The following is a 1,988-nucleotide window of genomic DNA, read 5'->3' as shown; positions in this document are numbered from 1 at the left end:
AGAGAGAGAGAGAGAGAGAGAGAAAGAGAAAAAGAGAGAGAGATAGCGAGAGAGAGAGAAAGAGACAGAGAAAGAGAGACAGAGAGAGACAGAGAAAGATGGAGAGAGAGAAATGAAGAGACACAGAGAGAGAGAGAGAGAGAGAGAGAGAGAGAGACGGAGAGAGAGATGGCAGGAGGGAGTAAGCACACTGAATGCTGTTAGTTGTGAGAAGAAGAGTGTAGAATGTCGTTACCACTACTAACCGTAAACCACGCTACATGAGTTATGTGTACCCACCTCGCCGGGTCCACCTCGTACGACAGGTTCTGCTGCTCGGGCGAGAACATGGGACGTATGAGCGGCTCGAGCAGGTTGTGCAGGTAGCTGGCACCGTAGATCTTGAAGCAGAAGGCCATGATCTTGCTTGCGAGGCTGTTTCCACGAAACAGCGTCTGCATGCAGTCGGCCACCTCCACCTGAATAGTCACCATCGCACGTGTATGTATCAATATTATCATCATATATCATAATATGTATATATACGTACATATACAAATACACACATATATTACGTATTATTATTATACCTTCATTATAATATATATATATATATATATATAAGCGCACGCAAGCATTCACTCACGCACTCATGCACGCATGCACGTTATGCACGCACGTGCACACACACTCACTCGCTCACTTGCGCACACACGCACGCACGCACACGCACGCACGCACGCACGCACGCACGCACGCACGCACGCACGCACGCACGCACGCACGCACGCACGCACGCACGCACGCACGCCACGCACGCACGCACGCTCACCTCCTTCGAGAACATGTTCCACAGCAGCTGGTAGAGGAGGTGCTTGGCGTCGAACAGCGTGACGAACACGCGAGCGAGTTCGTCCATCTGCTGTGACGACACGACGCTGGCCAGCGCCATCGCGATCGGAAGCTCTCCCTTGTCACCAATCATCGTCACCAACTCCACGAGTCGCTCAAACCTGTCGTCACACGGACACGATAAATGATACCGATTTAATAAGGCATGTAGAAATATGTATAAAGTGTACGCAAAGTATCTACAAGTAAACTTAAGTGTGCGTAAGCACACATGAGTACATGAGGGGTCGGTGCGAGGGGGGGAGGGAGGGGTCGGTGCGAGGGGGGAGGGAGGGGGGAGGGAGGGGTCGGTGCGAGGGGGGGAGGGAGCGTGTACGTGAGCGTACCTGTCGGCCAGCACGGTCTCGGCGAGCGTATCGAACTCCGTCCCCTGCTGCAGGATCTTCGTGAGTACCTCCATGAATGCCGCGCGCGTCTGCAGGTCCTTGTGGTATCCGAGCCCTGCAGGGGGTGGCGAGAAATCCATGAAACAGGCTGCACCACGAATAGATGATGTTAACCCCACGAGATAGATCGTGCATTGCGCGGGGAGGGGTGGGGGGAGGCAGTCAGAGAATGCTTTGCTCGTTAAGTCTCGTTAAGCTCGTTAAGTCCCGAAGCCATAAGAACACAACATAACAGAAGAAGCCACGCACGCGCTGCTGCCGCTGCTGCTGCGATTACATCCGCGAACACTGCAGCTGCAGCAAACTCGCGGTCGAGCATTACCTATGGCGTGCATCAGTCCGCTGTCTATGTTGGCGTTGAGTAGGTTGGACATGGCCTGCACCGTGCAGTTGCGTAGCTCTTGCAGTTTGCCGGTGTCGATCTGCTTCCGCGAACCATCCTTTTCCTCCGTCGCCTCGATGCAGTCGTTCAGCAGGTTGATGAACAGCGTGAGAAGCCTGCAGGAGGGAAGGGGAGAGAACAACAGAGAGGTGAATGTTCACCATGTACACGCCCCGAGCCTGCAGGAGGGAAGGGGAGAGAACAACAGAGAGGTGAATGTTCACCATGTACACGCCCCGAGCCTGCAGGAGGGAAGGGGAGAGAACAACAGAGAGGTGAATGTTCACCATGTACACGCCCCGAGCCTGCAGGAGGGAAGGGGAGAGAAC

The 1,988-nt window shown here is 54.1% G+C and overlaps 1 protein-coding gene across 1 annotated transcript in view; it reads right to left on the bottom strand.

Moving 5' to 3' along the window:
• Positions 1-1,988, bottom strand: part of LOC106814432 (neurofibromin-like) — a 69,580-nt gene that overhangs the window by 33,806 nt on the left and 33,786 nt on the right. Inside the window, 4 exon segments of the mRNA XM_014818749.1 lie at positions 280-458; positions 812-992; positions 1,218-1,332; positions 1,600-1,775. Of these exon segments, the coding sequence (XP_014674235.1) occupies positions 280-458; positions 812-992; positions 1,218-1,332; positions 1,600-1,775 (651 nt within the window).

This window comes from Priapulus caudatus, unplaced genomic scaffold, assembly GCF_000485595.1.
Source record: "Priapulus caudatus unplaced genomic scaffold, Priapulus_caudatus-5.0.1 Scaffold925, whole genome shotgun sequence".
In the NCBI taxonomy this organism is placed as follows: Eukaryota; Metazoa; Priapulida; class Priapulimorpha; order Priapulimorphida; family Priapulidae; genus Priapulus; species Priapulus caudatus.
The sequence above is the reverse complement of the archived record's forward strand: the minus strand, read 5'-3'. Positions and strand labels throughout refer to the sequence as shown.